Source organism: Babylonia areolata, chromosome 4, assembly GCF_041734735.1.
Source record: "Babylonia areolata isolate BAREFJ2019XMU chromosome 4, ASM4173473v1, whole genome shotgun sequence".
Lineage (NCBI taxonomy): Eukaryota > Metazoa > Mollusca > Gastropoda > Neogastropoda > Buccinidae > Babylonia > Babylonia areolata.
In genome coordinates this window covers 4469694-4490948 of record NC_134879.1, presented here as the reverse complement: position 1 = coordinate 4490948, position 21255 = coordinate 4469694, and the positions used below count along the sequence as shown (strand labels likewise).

The window sequence follows — 21255 nt, the reverse complement described above, 5'->3', positions numbered from 1 at the left end:
TAATCTAAAAATATCACTTGATAATAAAAGGTAATAAAAACACGGTTTTCACAGTGTTTTATCGGCGGTCTTTATGTTTTCCGGTACAATTTTTTTCTCTTGAACTTGCTGTGCGAGTTGCCGAACTTGAATGTAAAGCATTGTGGGTTCGATGCACCCTACTTACTGATTCTAGCAGTCGTTTGAGGGCTGTGTGAACGATCAAAAGTAAATATTTCAGTATGTCCAAACGAAGAAAGACTGCTCCACTGATTGATTCTGACAGCGATGAAAGTGACAGTGGAGAAGACATCGAGGAGGTAAGAAAAAATGTTTGACATTTTCTTGTATTTGGACTGCAAAAAGCGGGCCCAAGGCAGAGTGAAACTTACTTGGCTACCCTTCACTGGCGGCTACAGACAGCTCAATTGGTCTTCAGAATTTTCATTGTTTGATTATATGGAAGTGGTCATATAATTTGTGTGTGACTTTGAGTATTGCGGTATATTTTGTTATGTTCTTGTTCACTAGTCAAGGTTTTTTGGTCTGTTAGGTGTTTTTGTGGTGTCGAGACAAATGATGTATGCGGTTTCCACCGTCCACGGTTTTATTCTAATATTATCATACCAATACGAAGGCCTTTAGGTCTGTAAGGCCTTTTGCCCGCTTGAAATGGGGGGAAGTGAGAGCCCCCATAAATGTATAGAGATGTGGGTTTTTTTTTGTTTTTTTTTTTTTTTAAATCTAATAGTGCGCAAAGCTTATTAAAGAATGATTAAACGAGTTTTGTATTTTAATTTTTGAAAGTATCAACACGATTTTAAAAAGTATTCAAAGTTCCTGTGGAGACAAAATCTTGAGACTGCACCATCTGTTGACTCTTTTAAAAGCTGCCTGGACAGCTACTGGACTGAGCCACCTTCAGTGTATGTTCCTGCCTGCCAGTATTAACCATCACCTTTGTACTTGGCATTGCCCGCACGTCACATGCACATTAGTTGATAGATCTCGAATGATGAACAGGCCCTTGATGAGGCCTCAACCGTCAAATAGTCAAGTCAAATTATTCCAAACATTTGTTAGTCTGTTAGTTAAAAAATCTGGAAATTTTAACAAGCTTTTAACAGTTTGTAGGAATGTCCTCATGTAACATTGTTGTCGTTTAAGGTGAGCAAAGAATATATATATAGTTTTACTGTCATAAAAAACATGTCTCATTTTATTTTTCTCTATAAAATCACCATGCAGTCTTATATATTCTAAACTAGGTAATTTAAGTAAGTGCAGTCTTTTTTCATAGTCCATATCAGTAAAGCCAATAATTCTTTTCGTAAATCTTTTTTGTACATTTTCAGTAATGTCTGTATGCTTAACTGATCCTGTGTTCCAGACCGTATTTCCATATTCAAGACTGGCCTAACTAATGACTTAAATAAAGGTATCATTATGTTCTTACTTTTACACTGTATATTCCCAGCTAACATTCCAGTCAGTCTATTGGCGTTTTTATGGTTTCATGAATATGACTATAAAAAGAGAGAATGGGGTCAACAATAACCCCAAGATCTCTTTCAGATGAAGTTTTCTGCAGTTCAGTACAGCCTATGTAATAACTATAATGTGGATTATTCTTTCCTACATGTAAAACTTTAGATCTATTTTTATTAAATTTAATTTGCCATTTATCAGTCCAGTCTATTAATCTATCTATATTTAAATATTAGCTTGTAACTTTAACCTACCTTTATCAGTCTACTTACTCATTCATAGATCTTTGTATCATCAGCACAGATTTTCACTAAACAGTCAAGATGAAAAATATCAGGCATATCATTTATATATATAATACACAAGAGAGTGGGCTCCAAGACACTGACCTGAGGAACAACACTGCTAACTTTGACAGGACATGACGACTCAAACCATACTGATGCATATAGTGTTCTTTCTACCTCTGGTGAAGCCAAACTGATATTGATAATCTGATAACAGATCATTATCAATCAGATGCTCATTTAAAGTGTCACATGTAAAGCTTTCAAAGACTTTACAAACCACTGACGTCAAACTTACTGGATGATAATTACCAGGGTCTTACTTATTACCTTTTTAAAATATTGGTTTTACCTTTGCTACCTTCCATGCTTGTGGTATTTTACCATGTGATTGTGTTTTCTCAAACAGAAGCTTTAAGGGAATGGCTAAGCTGCTATGTACCTCTTTTAAACAAATAAGGGTGAATTCCATCAGGACCAGTGGCTTTATTTATATTAGCCCACCATATATATCATATTATATCATAAGTGTCATGGCTTTTAGGCTTTATCAACCTTTTTCCTGATCAGTTAGGACTTTTTTTATTCTTTTTTTTTAAATTTTTATACTTTATATAAGAGTGCACAATTACAAATGTTATGGCTAGGTTTCTATGGAGAAATTAACTTGGAATCCATAATCCTTCCGGTGTTTATCTAATAAATTCTTAAAACTGTTAAGTGATCCTGCAGTGACAGTGTTACTGGGCAGATTACTCCAGATATCAACAACCCTGTTTGTAAAAAGGTGTGAAAAGTTTGATTTGGTGAATGTCTTCATTAGTTTTAGTGGGTGTCCCCTGGTATGATTGCTGTCCTTTAGACTAAATTAGAGTGAAAAGGTTTTGTGTAGTGCTCTTATCATGTCCATGTAGAATCTTAAGTTGTAATATATATCTCAATCATATCACCCCTTAACCTGCGATATTCCAGGCTTGGGAGTTTCAAACTAGTTAGTCTCTCTTCATAGGACATACTACCTATCCCTAAAATTTGTTTGGTAAATCATCTCTGTACATTTTCAGTCAAGTCAATACATTTTCTAAGGTAATGGGACCATACCACACTACCATATCCTAGTATTGGTCTTTCTAATGATTTGAATAAAGGCACCATGACATCTTTATTTTTATACTGGATAGAATGGGTGATCATGCTATTCTATTTGCTTTTTATTTTACTGTAGCATTTATGTGCTGTTAGAAAGTGAAATTTTTATCCATCAAAATTCCCAAATCCTTTTCTAACTCAGTTTCTTCTATATTGTCAGTTGATATGATAAATTTATCTTGGGCTGGGCTATCTTTACCAATGTGAAGTACTTTACATTTTTCATTGTTAAACTTAAATTGCCACGTCTCTGTCCATTTGACTAGTTTATCTATGCTTTATTGGGGCAGAATTTGTTTTTCTTCATTATTCATTCCACAGTAAGCCTTTGTGTCATCAGCAAATATTTTTGCAAAACACTCCAACACATCTGGCATATCATTAATAAAGTAAATGAATAATGCAGGCCCCAAAACACTTCCCTGAGGAGCTCCACTGGTTACATTTGATGTGTCTGACCTCTCATCTGAAATGCTTACTGGTTTCTGTTATCAATGTAAAAAGTCTATCCAACCAAGTAAACTACCTCTTATACCATAGCCCTTCATTTTGTGTATCAGTCGTTTATGTGGAACCTTATCAAAGGCCTGTTGTAGGTCTAGGTATACAATGTCTATAGGCATATTGTTGTTTATCATAATTATCCAGTCTTGAATAGTATTTGATAACTGTGTAACACAAGACCTTCCAGATGTAAATCCATAATGCCATGGTAATTTGATAAAAGATTATTCTTAATAATTAAGAATAATCTTTTATCAAATTACCAATTAAGTTAATTAAATGCTTATTCAGCCTATCTCTGATAATACCTTCACAAGTTTTACATACCACAGATGTAAGACTAGCTCAGTAACTGGTCTGTAGTTAGTTGGTTCATTCTTATTACCTTTTTTGAAAATAGGTATGACCTCTGCTAGTTTCCAGCTGTCTGGTACCTTTCCTTCCTTCAAACTTTTATCAGATAAGAATTTCAAAGGGAAAGAAAGAGCGTCCCTTGTCTCCTTTAAAATCCTGGGGTGGATTCCATCTGGACCTGGTGACTTAGAGATGTTTAAACAAGCCAGTTTATTGATGACTTGCTGTTCTGAGATTTCTGCATCAACTAAGGTATTGTCTTTTCTTTTTGGGAAGTGTGGGAGATTGTCAATATCTTCTTCAGTAAAAACACTTGAGAAAAAAATCATTTGGAAGCGTCCAGGGTCAATCCACCACTGCTTTTCCTTTGCTGACCCAGAGATTGTCTCAAAATGACTTTCCATCTGAAAATTACAACATCCTCTCCTCTTTCCTTCCTGGTTCTTTTTTCTTCCAGGAGTTTTTAAAATTTTTTTTATCTGTTCTCTTTCTTTCGTGGTTTTGTCAGCAGAAATTCCTGTAAAAAAAGCTTGTCTTTTTGCTCTTTCAATGTAAGGATTCATATAAGACTATGGTTAGTAAATTCTTATTCGATGTATGTCTCCATTGCCGTTGAAATACAATATAAACGAATTGGAAATTGAGCCAACCAAAGGTTTTAAATGTGCAAACATGTGTGTCGCATATCGTCAGTCGTTAGTCTTGACAAATGCCATGCGTGTTGTGAGTCTTTGCCCAGGGATCTATAAATAGGCATTATTAGTAAAGGGAGCCTCAAATGTTCCAAGAATCAACATCCTTTCAGTATTGCTGTGGTTACCATTTTCTTCACACATGGGAAGTCTTACGCTCTCTCTGTATAGTATTTGACTAGTGTATCCACCTTATGATTCAGCTCACAGTTGTACAGTCATGATGTTCTTTGATCTCCTCATTCTGAAGGCAGTAAATAGATCCCTGGAGAGTTCTGTGCCTAGATGACTTACAGAGGTAGTAAATAGACCCCTGGAGAGTTCTGTGCCAACATGACTTACACTGTAGAGGCGGTAAATAGATCCCTGGAGAGTTCTGTGCCTACATGACTTACAGACGCACATTACATACTCTCGAAGTTGATTGGCTCTCCGAATTTGCAAGCAAAGGAGGCAATGGAGAGAAGCAAAACATGCAAACAGCAGGCTTTAAAAAAAGTGTTTTTTGGGGGGTGGGGGTGGGGGTTTGCTTCTTAATTTATTGTGCATGTGATGGCACTTCATTGTGCAGTGTTTGGTTGTAGCAATGGACTGTGGAGGCTAAAAAATAGAAATGGAAGTTAGCAAACTGTGAAATCCACAATGTTCCATACAGAGTTCCCGAGTGCTTGTGCAATGCACCTTTAAGTAATCATATGAGTAAAACAGTAGAAAAAAAATAATGAATTAACAGATATTAGGAAAATGCAGAAGCTGTAATGACTTTTTGTTGCAAAATGAATAATGTTCAAACAAACAAAATGTTAGAGATTTGGACATGTGAACACAAAAGACTTTAGCTTTTTTTATTTAAAAAAAAAAGGACAATGAAAGTGGCTGGGTATGATCAAACGCAAAAATCAGAAATCATTCTTCATGTATTGTTCTGATCACAAAACACACACAAATATCTTACCTGACAAATTTGTCAAATGAACCCTCTACTGTCTTTACCTTACGTGTAAGAACAGTTTCAATGCATCTGGGGTTCACAAACACTGGACTAAAGAGACAAAGTGTTGAGGTTGCACATGTTTGCTTCTTTTGTGTATGTTCATGCCTTTGGCATTGCTCGCATTTGGGATGAAAGTTAGATGCCCGTGCACAAAATCCAAGTTGGTGGAAGAGCTCTCCAGGGGTATTGAACAACTCCCGATGACAGTTGACACTGAATTGGTCATTGGTCACATGCTAAGGGAAGCAACTGCATGATAAGTGCAATTCTGACTAGGCAGTTGTAAGATATATTTTTCTGAGGACACATAACTGAAATAAGACCATTTGTATTCTTTCAGTACAGCCCAATCAGTAGTAATGAAAGGTCTTTCTTAGCTGACAAGGCAGGCTTTCCATTCTGGAAAGGTGGCATCCTGCCTGGAAACTTGACATGTGAGGACAGAACAGTTACTTCTCATTCTCACTCTGCCTTTCCTGACATCTACTGATCTAGAGTCCCCCTCCCCTTTCCTGCCCCTCATTAACTTTCTGTTGGGGTTTGGAATGTTTTGCTTTTTTTGGTTTGATCTGTTTTATTGTCTTCCCTCCCAGAGTATGTTTTCCTAGCTGTCACAGCTCATGATATTTTCATTTATCTGTCATTCTTTATCCTTTATTGAATATTTGAAGGGGTTTTCCTTATAATGTTATATGCCATGGTAGTGTGCAACAATGTTTTGTGTGACACAGTTTTTTTGTGATGTTTTCCTTTTACTGGTTTTAGGTGTGTGACATTTTGTTTTGAGAATGATGAAGGAATGTCTGAACTTGGGGGACAGAGCTTTGGATGGCGTGGACAGTATGTGGTGTCACAAACTAAATTATTGTACAAGTTTATCCTCTGTGTGTGTGAATAACAGAAATGGCTACATTGGAATGGATGTATCTGAATGGAGAGATAGCTGTGGACTGGAGAGTTATAGTCACAGTAAATCTGCTGGTGTTGTGCATATGAGACTTTACAGCGATTTTAGTTTGTTGTCGCCTTTTTCTTTGTGTGTGTGTGTGTGTGTGTGTGTGTGATCTGAGGGGGTGTCTTGTCTTGGATGTGTGTTTTGGCTTTTGCCAAGCAGCTGGTCATTGAGGAGCTTGTGATTCAGGTAGAAAGTTTCAAGTGGTGTGGATATGTTTCATGCTCTGGATCACATCATGGCTTGTGAATTTGGGTGAGAACTGGTTGATGGTCCCCATTCAAGTTTCTTTCCTTTAGTTGATGTGATGCTCGTGTCGGTCTCCTGAGTGAGTGAGTTGCTCGACATGTGCCATGTGACCATCTTTACTGATAAAATGCCAGAGTTTTGTCTGCTTCCCCAATGAAGTTGGAATGATTTTTATTTGACCAGTTTAAAAACAGTGTTCAACTTTAAGTGTAGTTTCAGAATAGCTGAACTTTGGCCAGCTGTATAGCCCTGGGAATCCCAGAATATAAATGGTCTGTTGAAGGATTTTAAGAGTTCATGTGACTGCATGTTTCCCGATAATCATTTTTAATGCTATGTTACAGTATACATAACATGATCAGGTATACATTGTTAATATCACTCTATTGATAATGAATACTATGTTAACCTCTCTCTGTCAAGTCTTTCTCTGTATCTGTCACAGACTGTGTCACTTGCACAAAATACAAAGTATGTTTTTGGTTAACAGGGTTTCCGTGCTCTTGCCAAACGCCGCCGCACAAGTTCTGCATCGGCCTCTGATTCAAAATCTGAATCGCAGTCAGAAGCCCAAAACAAAACAACTGTTCCCAGTGACTCTGATTCAGACACCTCAAACAGTGATGATGATGTAAGATTTATTATGTCTGTTGTTCTGTTTCTTGGGTCTTGTTTTTTATTGTCTGTTTTTGGGTGTGTTTTTTTTCTGAGAACAAAAGTAATTTGCTCATATTTTGATTATGAAGTTCTTATCATCTTAATGTTTTGAAACCACAGCTGACCTAGAGAAAGAAATGTTTATCATGTGGCAACAATTTATTTGAAATCCATCATTCCATGTCTTCATTTTGTAAAAGAAATCAAAATGAAAATGTCGAAACTGCAGTATATAATATATGCTTATAAAACTTTAAAAAGTAATTTCATTTTCCTCACTTCATACTGTATATTGGATGTCAGAGGCTTAAATGATGGCAAATACTAATAACATGTTGTAGTATCCACTCTCTGGTCTTGTTCATTTGTCATTTGAAATGAATACAGACATATAATGAATTCATTGAACTTATTCTCTGTTGTTTTTCTTACAGTGGACTGCTAATGGCAAGAAAGGATCACCAAAAAAGAAAAAGGTGGTTTCAAAGAAAGTGGCACGGAGGTCATCAACAGTGGCATCCTCTGACAATGAAAAGGCCAGCGCTTCAGAGCCAGAAGAAGGTGGGATATCTATTTTAACTCTTCGGAAGCCTGTGAAGTAGAGTGCCATGGTTGCCTCAGTACTCGTACCTACCATTTTTTCCAGTAACACACCACACCTCCTGTCAGCCAGTTACCATGCCTCATTGCATCACACCCCTTGAGGTGAAACTGAGCATGACTACCAGTTATTTCATATTTTTCAAAACTATTATACAGTACACTGTCCAAAGTGACATCATTTGAAGCTTTTCTTCTACTTTCACTGTTTCAGGTGAAGTCTCAGACTCTGGAAGTGATGGAAATGAGTCGGAGGAGAAATTCTATGATGGTTATGATGATAATCTGATTGGAGATGAAGAGGACAAGGTTCGTCTTGAGCAGATGACAGAGAAAGAAAGAGAACAGGAGTTGTTCAACCGAATGGAACGCCGACAGATTCTGAAAACAAGGTGATTTTTAAAATTTTTTTTATTATCCATTCACAGCTTTCAGCATATTTTTCAGCTTGACGAAGGTAGCTGTCAGGTCAAAGAAGAAGACATGTGTAGTTAATTGCTCATTGTGTGGCAGGTATTTTCAGTTTTGCTTCCCAGAATGCCAACAGCATTCTTGGTCAAATGAGAGAGGACGTGTGATACTGTCAATCAGGCACAACTTGTCGGGGACAGACCTGTCATTCTTACATGCTTTGGTTTTTCTTTGTTCTGTTGTCTCTGTTGTGATTTTTTATTTTCATTCCTGGCAAGTCATTTTGACTTTTTTCATTGGCTATTAATACATGTATTAATGCCAAACTTGGCATGGTCATAAAGTCAGGTCAGAATGCAATGGCCCATGATTGGACTGATGTACTAACAATGATTGCCAAACAGATGCTTTTCTCATAATTTTGACATTATAAGACTTAGTAAGAGTACTGTGCAGACATATGGTGAAAAAGACCAACTAATAAAAACTTAAAAAGTGATAACAAGAACATAAGGTGATAAATTGTGGGGAAAAAAATATCTTTGTTTATTTTTGTTTGTTTGTTCTTATTTCTCTTTTATTTGAAAACATATATTCTCGCAAAGTCTTTAATTAGTTCTATTTTATTTATCAGAAATTGTGAATTGTGATGAATATGGTTGTTTTGCTATTTATTATTAGTTTTCTTTGTTTGGAATGCTAAAACTATGAAGTTCTTCAGGTTTGAGATTGAGAAGAGGTTGAAGAGGGCCAAACGAGATCAGCGCAAAAGAAAACCAGCGTCCAAACCACCGCCTCCGGCACCGACTCCGCCCCAACCTCAGTCTCAGTCCCAGTCCAGCGCTGATCCAGTGTCCACTGCTACCATCAGTGAGCGTAGCAAAGAGCGGCGCAAAAACATCGAAGACAGAAAAGACAGCAAGAAGACCTCAGCCTTCCAGGATCTGAAAGCTAGGAGGGAAGAGAAGTTAAAGAAAGGTACTGAGGATTTTTTTTTTTTTTTTTTTTAAGTGTGTATTTTGAGTGATCTACAGACGCAACTCCATATGCCTTTAAGATTTTTTGGTTTTGTTTTGTTTTGTTTTTTGCATTGATTCTATGTATGCGCGTCCTAATATACTTACCATGCTTGATATCAGCAATCATGAATTTAATTTTGAAATGTTTGATGTAGAACAAATCACGACAAAAAATAACTGGCTGTTGATTTTCTGCTTTTAAACCATTTCTTAACTAGTTGTTAGAGAAAGAAAACCAAAGCAAGATTTGACCACAGTTTTTTGGTTTTTGTGCAAGATCAGTTTTGCTAAACATATTAGATTGATCGCCTTGCCTTAAGGGTTTACAGACACACACACACACACACACACACACACACACACACACGCGCATGTACACACTCACCCATGTACACTCACATACCCACTACCACCACAATCAACTTTTTATTGAACAAATCCCAGCCAGAAAATGATGACCATTCATTCAACTTTCATGGATGTTTGTCAGCATGCTGTTAGTGTTTCTGTTGCTTGTCATCTTTCAGACGAAGAGAAAAAACAGCAGCAGCAAAAGAAGTTGAAAGCCAGTGACATCTACAGCGATGATGAGGACTCCGATGGGGACAATGAAAGTGAGGACGACAGAAAAAGCGTGCGTGAAGATAAGCGATCAGAAGAGAAAGAAAACCAGTCGGACCAGTCAGATGCGGAGTCGGAACCCAGCAGGCGATCTTCTTCTGGATCTGATGATGACGATGAAGAAGAGTGAGATTTTTTTTGCTTTGATTTGGGATGGGGTGGAGGAGATTTGTTTGCTTGTAATCTATTCATTATTATTGTTTTTCAAGCATTTTTTAAAGATGAATTTGTTGCCTTTTTAAAAGATATTTAAATCTATTTCCATGTCATTTTAAGGATTTTTTTAAACCCATGGTTATGCTCGGTTCCATCACATAGAGCAACGTAGTACATGTAGTCAGCTTTATGCAGCACCACTTATTAATTGAAGTAAATGCAGCTGGTATTTATAGAGCATGTATCTGTTATTTTCAGTTTTTCAACTCAGACAGATCTTTTGCAGAAATGTTTGGTGTCATCTTTTTGTTTGCATGCACAGGTGACATAAACATAAACTAAAATGAAATAACTAAAATAGAATATAACTTGTACTTCAGTTGTACTTACAAGGATAAGACTCAGTTATGATAACTTTTTGGGGAAAATAAGGGAAAAACCTATATAGTTAATTTAGCTCTTTTTTTTTTTTTTTTAGCTCTTTTAAGTGTTTTTGTTTAAGGTTAAACAGATAGGTGCCATTTGGGAAGGAAGAGAGAAGCAACAATGTCAGTCTGGTAAATACATAAAATAATAAAAAGAACCAAAAAAACATGAGCCCCAACAAAATAAATAAAAAAAGAACCCAAAAAACATGAGCCGCAACAAAAAAAAAAAAAGAAAAAAAAAGAACCAAAAAACATGAGCTGCAACTAGATTGTTCTCTGTTTTTTTCTGTTCAAAACAGGAGTTGGGAAATCTTTAAACAAATTGGGAAACCTGAAATATTTGTCACAGTGATGTCTTGCAGCTCATCATAATGGATGTTGTTTGGCACACACACACACACACACACACACACACACAGCCTTCCTGTCACTCTCTTTATGAGGTATGTATTAAACATGGCATTTCTGGCTTCTTTTTTTTTCATTCATGAGTTATGTATTAACATTTTGAAAGTGAATTCAGTAGTGAATTGCTGCTGGAAGATCCTGTTAAAAAACTTTGTTGAACTGTCTATTTTTCAGTACTACTACCAGATCTCGAAAGCGGGTACAATATGTGACAAGGAAGGATGAACTCGACAAAATCCGTTTGAGTCGCAATAAACTGGAAAGGTAAATTTGAATTAATACCACTTACATCAATTGAGGTCAATTGACAGGTTGTTTATTATTTTTGCTTTTGATCTAAATTTGATTATGAGCTTGTGTGTTAATAGAAGGTGTGCTTGGTTTTGATTTGACGAGTTTATTAATAGAATATAAGATAAGAATAACTTTATTATCTCATGAAGAGAAACTGCATCAGGTGTAGTAACACAGAAGTAGACGATTTATACAACACACATATCCACACACAAAAAATAGCATTTATGACTATAGAAATTGAAATTGTATACTACTATTAGTGTTTTTTGTTGTTGGTTTTTTTTTTTCGGAAGGAGCACATGATGGACCATGTGTTATTTGAATTTTTTTTTTTTTTAAAGAGCAGAAATCCCTAAGTTTTTTTGTTTTTTTTTATCACTATGTCAGCTTGCACAAGAACTTTGAGGCTTCAGGGTCGGGATCAAAGCAGCACATAAAACACTTCATTAAAAAGAAAAGAAAAAAAAGTCATTAATGATAAGCTGTCAAATTTTGTGTGACACTATTTGTATCCGTCTTGGTTAAAATTCCTTTTTGGACCTTAATTTCAGGTGGTGCCATATGCCATTCTTCAACCGAGTGGTGGAGGGCTGTTTTGTGAGAATTGGTATTGGGAATCATGACAACAGGGCAGTTTACAGGGTAAGTAGTTTCCATGTCGTGTAGGGAGTGACGTATAAAAAGAAATGAAGCGTGTATGTTTTATATAATAAAAGTAAAGTGAATTATGAAAAGTGCTTGATTGCTTATCATTGTGAGATCTTTTAAACTTTGATTTGGTCAACATTCATTGTGAAAATAATGTGTACGTAATGTTGATGCATAGGGAATATGAACCAGCTTATCGACAGACCTGCGTGTGAATGACTGGTGCGAAAGCGCTTTGATTTGTCTCTGCACAAGATCCAGCGCTATATAAATACCATTATTATTATTATTCTTATAGACCTCAGAATAGCAGAAGCAGAACATCGCTGACCTTATAAATGTTGAAGGAAGTAGTCATTACTAACAGTTAGAATCAGTATGCCATGGCGAACAAATAACCATTAATATTTACTTCTACCCTGTCAGAAAAAACAAAACACAAACACACATACACACACACATGCATGTATGCACGCACACACACATTTCTTATGTCTGAAACATTTTTTTTTTAAAAGAGAAAAAAAAAAGGAAAAAAAAGAAGAAAAAAGCAGCAGCAGCAGCAGATTATCTTTTGCGTGATTTCATGATAATTCCCACCAGCTGTCAACTCTGTCATAAAATTGTTAAATGTTTTGGTTTTGTCCTGGGTTGACATTTTCTTTCATGCTGAATATTCTGTGTAAATCACTCTAGCTGGTTCAAAGCACAGAGATTCCCAGATGGAATTAATAGCTGTTGAGATTTATTGTGACAGATTCTGCTGTGTATGTTTTTTTTTTTTACTTACTCTGTTTACAGATCAAACTATTTTCTTTTCTTTGCAGCTGAAGCTAGCTCAAAAGACTGAGTTAGAGATTGGTTTCCATTTTCTTCATGCGTTGAAATTAGATTCTACCCAGAATGTGAATTTTGTTTACCCAAGAATTTTATTTCCAGAATTTCATACAAAATTGTTAATAGAATTTGATATACTTATTTGTATTGACAGGTAGCTGAGATCATAGGGGTGGTTGAAACAGCCAAGATCTACCAGTTAGGCAGCACAAGGACAAATAAAGGACTTCGTCTTAGGTGAGTACATTCTTGGCAACTCATCTTACATTATAAATGGGTGAATTCATTCTTGATGTATCTGAATCAGTGAAAGCCTTATGAATTAGTTGTGATTTTTGTTTAGGATCATTTTAAACAAGTGGAAAAAACCAACAACTTTTGCCATGTCTTCTCAGCATAAAGCAATAACTGAAGTTGGAGAAAGGGTGGGGATGATTGAGGTGGAAGGGAATATTTGATTCATGAGGTTTGCAGAGAGGATGTGTATCGTGTTGTTGGAGTCATGTTTTAGATCCTCCAGTATTTATCAGCTTTTTGCATGGGTGTTGAACATGCTGATCTGTCAAAGACAGCTTGGATACATTTAAGAAGTGTAAGCTTGCTGCAGACAGAGTCTGATTAGCAACACATACGACATAATGGCCAGCGTTTTACAAATGGAAAATCAGTAGAAAACTATATAAAAAAAAAACAACCTCACTGGACATACAACAAGCAGCATAATTCAAGCATGGATTTTGGGGGGTTTGAAATGCTGTTATCCCTGTTTCAGACATGGCACAGCAGAGCGAGTGTACAGGCTGGAGTTTGTGTCCAATCAGGACTTCTCAGAATCAGAATTCCAGAGATGGGTGACCACCATGTCAGTGGCAGGGCTGGAATTGCCGACCTTGCCTGATGTGGATAAGAAAGTGTCAGACATCAAAAACGCTTACCAGTACAACCTGAAGGAGAGTGACATTGAACAGGTACATGACTCATGCTTTGTTGTTTATGGTGGCTTTTTTATAATTGCTATCTGATTCAGAGGTTCACAGTGCATGCTATGAACTGTAGATGAAGCTTGTAGTTTTTGGGAGGAAATAGGGGATGGTGGATGGGAATGCAAGAGATCTCATTTACAACATAACAGTTTCCTGTTTCAGCTGTTTACCTTCTTTTTTTTCAGGTCTTTTTTCTTGTTTAGTTTTTTGCTGCTCTATCACATTCATTACTATCTCACTTTCAGTAAAGTTGTTCTCGTGACTGCTTTAAGCAAACCAGATAACATGCTGTGAATAGAACATGATTACATGTTCAGAACTAGATGACTATGGATTGATTTTTGCAGAAAAACAAAAATCTGTTTATTTGGTTGTGGATAAATCTTTTTTTTTGGGGGGGTACAGATTGTTGCAGAGAAACAGAAATTCAAGAAGAACCCACACAACTATGCCATGAGGAAAACGCTCTTGTTAAAATCCAAGGTGAGGCATTTTATTTTCTTGTAACATTTATGTGGCTGGTCTTTATATACTGATACAGGTTAATCTTGGTTGAAGGTGTTTTTTTTTTCTATTTAATTTGTTAAAAAAATTTTTTATGATATATAATGATAGGCTTGTGACCATGAATGAATAAGCTCTTCACAGAAATTGCTCGAGACATGGCCAGAATCTGAACAGTAAAAATTGTTGGCTGCATTAGCATATTTTCACAATGTATATACACAAACTGATGTTTTTCGATTGCCATTGTAGAGTGAATAAAATTTGATCAACACGTAAAATGTAATGTTCTTTACCTGCCTACAGTGCTGTTGTGGAACATTTAAAGGGGACACAAAGTGAAATAGCATTGTGCTTTAAAAGCCTGTCAAATGGAGAAATACAGAACCATGCATTAAACTGAACATATCTGCTCATTAAAGCAATTACATTGATATAAAATATCAGTCTGGTGCAACCCAGGGCGCTGCAGTATTGGTCTTGGCTATCTAGAAAGGAATCAGAAAGAGGTAATTAGTTACGTCACATTGACTGTGCATGAAACCAACTTCTAGGGTTGCTTACTTTAGAACAACTGTGGGAAACAACTTATGTTCAGTTATTCAGACTGCAGGCCCATCACATTCATCATTTTCAAAAGCTGTGACAGTCAGATATTGTCTCAGCAGCATGTGCTTTCTTTGGGTACGACTGAGTTTGTAAATACAGTTTCCACATCGGCACTTACAGCTTTGAACTGTCTGCGTTTGCGTTGTTGACCTTTCAGCTGCTTGTTTTAACTTTTTTTCTATAAATATAGTTTCAGAATTATATTGAACTAAACAAAGATCCATTTCAGCACCGACCTTGCACAGTACTTTTTATTTTGTCTTGGAAAGTGTTTTGTAATGAATTTGTTTTGATTTGCTTTGCAAGTCAGCCAAAAGCTAAAGTGAGTTTCTGAACTTGTGATTTCACAATCTTAAGCAAAATAGTGGTCTCCTTGTGTGCTCAAAGCAATACATTTAAGTCAAGTTTTTTTCTCTCAGGATACACATTTATTTGCTTTAAAAACTTGAAAGGTATTGGACAAACCATAACGACCTAAAATCTATTTATGTTACTTTGTTATCTGTGAAACCAAACTACTTTGTGTCCCCTTGAGGAATTAGGACAGACACTAATCAGTATCAATTGATGTTTTAAAATCCTTTTCATAACATGGGGAACGTAGTTCAGCACCAGTCAGCCCAAATACAAGATATCACCCTCTTGACCCAAAATAAACAGAATTACTGCTTGTGAAACAGAACGAAATTATTGCAGAAATGATCATCTTTGACACTTCAAATTTGCAGGAAGAAGCAGAGAATTCAGGAGATCACGAAAAGCTGTCTACTGTAATTCAGCAGCTGGAAGAGTTGGAAGACAGAGCAGCAGAACTGGATCGAAAACGCACCAACAACATCAGTTCCATCAGGTTTGTGTCATTTTTTTTTTTCCATTGGGAACATAATACAGTGTATAAATGACGTAAATGGCACAATTTGTGATCAGTGAACCAGAATGCTGAATCTGTATGAGCAATACTGCTGAGACTAAGTCATTAAAGCACTACCCAAAGTGTATCTGCACATATTCACAAACACAGCAGCATAGCTTGCACAGAAAAACCACAAAAAACAAAAACTGAAACCCAAGTATTGTGAGTGTGGTTTGAATGTGAATATCATTGAACACAGAAACAACACTCGTCCCCATTCACTTAGACCAGGCACACAAGGGAGAACAGATTGGTATTTTGTAATGTTACAGGCTTGAATGGTGGCGGCAACTCTTTTTCCTCCAAAGATCACATTTCTCTTTTTCTGTGCTTTTTGCTGAAGTGGAATACTTGTTAGTTTAAAAGGAGATCATATTTTTGTGGGATGAATTGTGATTTGCCATTTCACAGCTGCAGTTGAGAAAGAAAAAAAAACACCTACTCGGACATTTTAAAGTTGTTTTCGATAGTTACATCAATTGAGAAAGAAAAATATCCAACTCAACCCTTTTAAAATTGTCCGTCTACAGCTACATCAACCAAAGAAATCGCATCCAGAACATATTGGATGCAGAGAGTGCCTTTGCTGTAGAAGTGAAAGAAATGAAGACAGCTGTGGCTGACCCTTTCACTCGGCGTCATTGCAGACCTACTCTTGTCACAAAGGTGGGCGATTGTACCTGGTTGTTTTGTTAGTGTGCGTTGTCATTGTATTTCAGGTAACACCATGTACCATGGACAATGTAAAGGTGCTGATTGATTTATGCAATTTGTACAGTTATTTATGAAAAATCATCCTGTGTTTCATGTCTGGACAGTTTCTTTCTTGTTCAACAAAAACAACAGAAAGGCAGGAGGTGGAATATTCTGAGCATAGCAACCTTTTCCAATTATGTTTTTGTTTAGTTTGTTACTGAAATGAACATGTTTAAATTCCAGGTATTCCTTCACTTTGCTGCTACTGATGTGTGTCATATTCCAGACATGTTGTTTGAATGGTGAGGCTAAACTTCAGTACAATACAATAAATTTCACTTTTCAAGCATTTATCTGAATATTGCTACCTAAATTGCTATGTTGAAGGCTGCTGTTAACACATTCTGACAGCATCTGGCTTTGTTGTCACTCAGGCTTGAAGGGTTTACCTCTTTTTCATGTCAGAGTAGATTTAAGTTGCTCAGTTTGTGTCTGTAAAAGGTAATGATGGCTTTCTGTTGCAGGCTCGTGATGCTGATGAAGGCAGCAAACAGCAAAAACAGGTAAGGTTAACATTTCATTCATTCCTGTGTCTCTGTTCCTGTAGACTTCTGTTTTGGTTTTCTTTTAACTCACTCCGAACGATGGAATGCTATAGCGTTCCTGACGAAAGGTATAAGCAGTTTCGACAATTAAATTTATTTCCACGTTTTCCTCATCGGGTAGCATAAAGATCGCAGCTACACCGGGCATTGCGAATGTGTCAAGGGTCAAATGGAAAGTTTCTTCATGAGGTTCTGTAACTATACACTCTCTGGCGAGCTGTTGACCTTGGTACCCCAAATGACAAGCTAATCTGTATATGTATTGTAAATGGCGTCGCAGGCGATACAAGTGGAAATTTTTGGAGCAAACTGGATCATGACAGTGGCATTTAACTGCTGCTGAAGTGATTGAAATGCTTCAAACTGAAGGTTTCGACATTGACAAGGATGATGACGTTGAATAAAGTATCTGCAGTGAAGAAAGCTACCAGCAAGAAGGTACTGACAGGACTCAGCTTCTGAGGGCTGTGAAGAGAGGGAGGGGGGTGGGAGTACACACGACATGAGGAGAGGGGTCAGTGGGTCAAGTACAGAGAGTTTCATTCAGTCACATTGTGTTTTGTATTTTTGTGATTTTTTCCTAACCCTAACAAATGGGTCATCTGCAGGGGGAAAGCAAGGGAGAAAACTATTCGTCCGGATTGAGTTAATCAACTGTTGAGAGTGGGTTGTGCTTTAAGAATTGTATGTTCAGTGTGTTGTACCTCTGTGTTGTGTGTGCTGACTTGCTTTACATTGGTATTTGCAAAAATGTTTCTAATGTTGATGAGTTCACAAAGTATTCTTATTTTTAAAAAAGATTATTTCCATGAAAATACTTGTCACTAGAGATATTTACTTCTCAGGTGATAAAGCAGTAAGCGTACTGCAGGGTAAATATTTTGGTCAGATATTTTCACAAAGAGCTTGAAATGGAATTGTTCTTGTAAAGGAACAGATTTGTTTTTTTGCGGTTTTTGTTGTTGTTTTTCTTCCTGTTAGTGTTGTAAGGGAACATCTTCCTGTCTTTTTCTGGTGCAAAAATATTTTTTGAATAATTAAATCTACTTTTTGGTAGTCTTTGTTCTGTTTGTTTTACATTTTTTTTTGTTTTGTTGCTTGTTGACTTTCTGCTTCACTGGAATTTGTTTTCCTTCACAGGCACAGCAGGATGCCCAGACTCCAGACCAGGCAGCAGAAGGCTCAGGCAGTAAAGCAGATCAAACAGCATCAGACAGAAAGGTAAATTGTGAGAAAGAAAACCGGAGAGAGTGAATCTTATAGATGTTGACTCTGTCCGAGGAAAGGTCAGAGACATGGGGGAAGTGGTGGGGGGTGGGGGTGGCAGGAGCATGTCCGTTTGGTGGCAGTGATACAGGTAGTTCTTCGATTTGAATGTTTGTGATATTGTTTCCTTTTTAAATCTTTTATTCACCATGGAAGCAGTATATTTCTGTGTGGCAGCTTTTGACTAGTTGACTGAAGAAGTCTTAGAGTAAGACTTTTTTTTCTGTCTTCCCTTTAGTGACTTTCTGATTACTTTGGTTCCACGAGACCAGGAGTGGTGGTCTGGATGCTAGTCATTCAGATGAGACAATAAACCAATATTCTGTGTGTGACATGCACATGACGCACCTTAAAGAACCCATGGCAACAAAGGGGTTGCCCTGGCAAAATTCTGTAGAAAAATCCACTGTGATAGGAAAACATATACTTGCAAGCAGAAAAGAAAAAAAAATGGTGGTACTGAACTGAATCGACACGCTCACCCTTTGGAGAGCGGCCTGAATTTCACACAGCAAAATCTGTTATGAGCTTGTTAACCCGTACTTGCCAAACAGAACATTGAGATCTCTTGATTCCTCCCAGCTAACTGTTCCCCGATACTTCCTTAACTCCTGTGGAAAGAGGTCATTTTCCGTCTTTGGCCCAACAACTTGGAATTCTCTGCCTATTGCTCTCAGAAAAACAACTCATCTATCTATCTTTAGAGCAAATCTTAAAACTTATCTCTTTAAAAAATACTTGTCATAACTCAAATAGTGCTGTTGTCCCAGGCCCATGGCAATGTGAGTGTGTGTGATGGAAGAGTAGAGAGAATGGGGGTGGGTAGGTGGATGGTGGTGGTGTGGTTCGAAAGGGAGAATGACCTGATTTTTACCCCTTTTACCTTTTCTATCCAAAATTTTATTTTACAGTTTTTACAAAATCTGTGGCATGCAGATTATGATTATGTTCCTTTTTACACGTATGTATTTCAAGTGAAAATTGCTGTCATCCCAGCCGTTTAATCATGTGTCTGTGCGTGTGTGTTAGTGAGTGTTGGAGTGTAACAGTTGTAGTATTGATAGTATGTTACTTTGTGAGTTTTATGCATTGTGTTTTTATAATATTAATGATTCTGTTTTATGTTTCTACTACTTTTTATATGCTTTCTTGTTTCACTTTAGGTACTGGGTTGTAAAGCGCTTAGAGCTTGCTTATGCTTGTATTATAGAGCTATATAAAAATAAAATATTATTATAAGAATTGTACAAATACACTGAGTTGCTTGAGTGAGCGTAATGTGCTGGGTTTTTTTTTTTATTGTTCAAAACCCTTTGTTCCCATTGCTTGACAAAGGGAGCTTGTCTGGGAGTAAAGTGTTCTGAAAAGTTGTCTTTGTTCTCCAGAGCACGGACAAAGATGGCGGGGACCATCGCGTGTCAGAGGATCTGTTTGCAGTCCACGACTTTGAGATCAAAATTGACCTGGATGTTCCTTCAGGTAAGATTCAAACTATGTGTATTTTTGAATGGCTTTGTGTGAAGAAGAGAGATATTGCAGTTTTTGTTGATCTCGACTTTCTTTGGAGAGCGTGAAATTTTTGTCTGTTGACCCTTTGTGGAATTGGGGAGACACTGCATGAATGGATTGTTGATTTCTCAAATGGTTTTCCGTCTTAGTACCATGTATAGATGAGTAAAGAAAGTAACAAGAGTGTGATTACCATGGCCTCAATGAAGTTGGACGTCAGAAAAACTACCATTTTGAAGTTGTATGATATTGCCTTTTCTTTTTAATAGCTCAAGTTGGTTGTGAACAGCTGCAGCTAGCTACTGAAGGATGAAGGTGGTGGTGTTTTTTTGTGTATGTGTGTGTGTGTTTTATGTGCCTGTATATTTCCTTGAATTCTTTCTAGCAATTTTAAAAATATTTTTGTTGTTGATGTTCACTAATTTTGTGGTTTGTTTCAGCCCCCAGTGTTGTTGTGCCCAACTCATCCTCTGCCGGAGCTCGTGACGGAGCCCCAAGGCGCTCCCTCAACCTGGAAGACTACAAGAAGCGACGGGGTCTCATCTAAACATTTGACAGTTGGGTTTTGTGGTCACAGTACTTCTTGCATGGACGTGTTGCCAAATTCAGATAGACATGTGAAGTGATTTCTTTTTTCATGTGATGGCTAGTCCTCCATGACCTGTACATAGAGTTAATAATGGAATTAAATGTTGATAGAAAAGTTTCTTGTGTGTTGCGTGGATAGGTGGAGGAGAAGTGAGAAGCATGATCATGTTGCACATGGAACATTTTCTAGCAGTCCCTCCTCTCTGATTCCTCCTTCACAAGCTCTAAAAGCTTGACAGATACCTCTCATTTCTTTTTCACTTTTTTTTTTTAAATTTTGATTTTTTTTTTTTTTTTTAATTACCTCAGTTTGACGACTTCCCTCTTACTTTGACTGGTAATAACTGCTGATGACACCTTTCTGACAACACCTTTTGATAGAAGTGGATGTAACAGATAAAACACTGTTCTGATCTTTGTCTCAACCTCTCTCTCTTTTTTTTTTTTTTTTTTTTCACAGAACCATGCATACTTTAAATTCAGTTTTCTTATGTTTGTTTTTTCTTGCATGGCATCCCATGAAATAATCAAAGATTAGGAAGTATTCTGGTTCTGTATCATTTCCTTGGAAATTTGGGGTATTTCTTTCTCTCCAGATAACTGATTGGTCTCTGAGATGAGATTTTAAACCAAGGTCCAATGTGCCCATAAAAGTACCCATGAAAATATAGAGACAAGAAAAGGAAGAGAAAAAGAATGCTTTGACATTATTGTCAAATGCTCTCCCCAGGAAGATCAGCCCACAATTCAGACACAGAAATCTGATGGCAGTAACAATGAAATTTAATATCACACTTGTAACTGCATTTCAAGAAGTCCAAATCTGTTTGCGATTTTGACAGCATACCAATG

At 36.9% G+C, this 21255-nt stretch overlaps 1 protein-coding gene across 1 annotated transcript; it reads left to right on the top strand.

Annotated features, from left to right (window-relative positions):
• Nucleotides 1–138: 138 nt before the first annotated feature.
• On the top strand, nt 139–20521 carry LOC143280793 (RNA polymerase-associated protein RTF1 homolog). The gene is made up of 17 exons (XM_076585476.1): nt 139–299; nt 7139–7279; nt 7740–7866; nt 8120–8297; nt 9038–9294; nt 9863–10082; nt 11123–11212; nt 11797–11887; nt 12885–12967; nt 13503–13698; nt 14119–14196; nt 15555–15676; nt 16270–16405; nt 16960–16998; nt 18181–18261; nt 19692–19785; nt 20256–20521. The coding sequence occupies exons 1-17, from the start codon at nt 222–224 to the stop codon at nt 20360–20362; spliced, it is 2118 nt and encodes a 705-aa protein (XP_076441591.1). The 5' UTR covers nt 139–221; the 3' UTR covers nt 20363–20521.
• The last annotated feature ends 734 nt before the right edge of the window (nt 20522–21255 follow it).